The 1,917-nt window shown below is 33.0% G+C and overlaps 1 protein-coding gene across 1 annotated transcript; it reads left to right on the forward strand.

Moving 5' to 3' along the window:
* Positions 1 to 44: 44 nt before the first annotated feature.
* On the forward strand, positions 45 to 768 carry JH06_5571 (hypothetical protein; the record flags this gene model as incomplete). Its single annotated transcript, XM_014669273.1, has 4 exons — positions 45 to 130; positions 164 to 534; positions 565 to 654; positions 686 to 768. The coding sequence occupies 4 exons, from the start codon at positions 45 to 47 to the stop codon at positions 766 to 768; spliced, it is 630 nt and encodes a 209-aa protein (XP_014524759.1).
* Between the last annotated feature and the right edge of the window lie 1,149 nt (positions 769 to 1,917).

Genomic DNA, 1,917 nt, shown 5'->3' on the forward strand with positions numbered 1-1,917 from the left:
ATGGATTGAAGAATGGATATGGATTATTGTATGATCGAAATGGAATGATTGAATATGAAGGACTATTCAAAGATGATGTTATTATTGATGTTAATGATGTTGATATTGATAGTGATGATGATGTTGTTATGTATTATGATGATTGTGAATTGATTATTACTAGTTGTATTGAACCTCTGATTATTGATAATATCAATCCTGATATATCATCATTGATATTGAACAATTCATTGATATCAGTGAAACGAATGGACATTGCAAATGATTGTTTTAAGAATGTGAATCGATTTGTGATTGATGGATTGAATGAATTGGAGAGTGTGACCATTAAATATGATAGCTTCACTCTAGATTATGAAAATCGAGAAGAAAGCAAATGTTTGATAATGAATTGTGATCAATTGAAACAAATCCACATTGAATACAGATCATTCGAGTTCTATGAATCATTTGAATTGAAGAATCTTTCTTCTCTGATATCCATTCAATTGGATGATTATGTATTCTCTGAGTGTCGTTGGATAGTATTTGAGAGTATGAATGATTGAATGACTGATGAATGAGATCTGACTCGACTTCAATCCATCACTCTTGGAGAATGGGCTCTTGGTAGTGATAATGATACTGTTGAATCAAATGAATTGATAATGAAGAGTATGAATGATGGTGATGATTGATTGATTAGATCTTCCTTCTCTATCAATGATCAAAGGAGATAATTACAATTTCTATCATATAGGCAAAGTACAATTGGAGAGTGATGATTGATGATTGAATTTGAATTAGACATTCCATCACTCACTGAACATGGAATACAATTGAGAGGATCATTTGTTAATACAATAGAACTGAGTTGTACAAGTAGGATTGATTAATTGTAGAAACAATAGATGATGCTCTTGAGTATATTGTTACAAAGAATAGTATTGTAACCCCATCTGAACACCTACTGTCACTTCATCAATCAATATTCTGGATATCAAGAATGGATCAAATGCAACAGATTTCTAATAATATTAATTCCATTTTGATTCAAGGAAATGTTGGAAGAAGAAGCAAGTCATTCAGTATTTCTAATCTTCCATCTCTTATTACTCTTGAAATGGGATGTGTTGCATTCTGTGATTGTCGTTGGATAGTATTTGAGAGTATGAATGATTGGATGAATGATGAATGAGATCTGACTCAACTTCAATCCATCACTCTTGGAGATAGGGCTCTATATGGTGATTATACAAGAGAAACGAATGAATTGATAATGAAGAGTATGAATGACAATGATTGATTGATGAGATCTTCCTTCTCTATCTACACAAAGGAGATGGTTACAATTTCTATAATATAGGCAAAGTGCAATTGGAAAGTGATGATTGATGATTGAATTTGAATTAGACATTCCATCACTGAGTGAAGAAGGAATTGAGATGGAATATTACAGAGATAAACCATTTGAAGGGGTAAGAGAATTGCATAGTTCAAGTATGATTGACTGATTGTTAATGAATGAGATGCTGATTCTCTTAATCGATTCATTCAACAGAAGAGTATGTACATTTAAGAGGAGAGAATATACGAGCGAGATATGTGTAGGGATTTAAGATTAATGATTAGATATTGTTTGTTACAAAATAGATGTTAAACACTACTTAGATGCCGTAGTGGGCACTTAATGTCCATACCATTCAGGCCTCGTACTCGTTCTACATAATCTTAGTAGTAGGTAATTGACGTATGTTACGTATTCTTTCAAACAGACAAACCGTCGCAAACATGGGCCTCCAACCCTGGGTAGCTATACACACTTAACCCTACCAGACAAAAACGCCACGAAAATGCAGACAAAAAGGCCCATAAACAAGCTCGAAAAGGCAGACATTTTGATCATAATTTGGAACACATATCCAATCCATTTCAAGT

This window comes from Blastocystis sp. subtype 4, assembly GCF_000743755.1.
Source record: "Blastocystis sp. subtype 4 strain WR1 chromosome Unknown seqid_0737, whole genome shotgun sequence".
Taxonomy (NCBI): domain Eukaryota; class Bigyra; order Opalinata; family Blastocystidae; genus Blastocystis; species Blastocystis sp. subtype 4.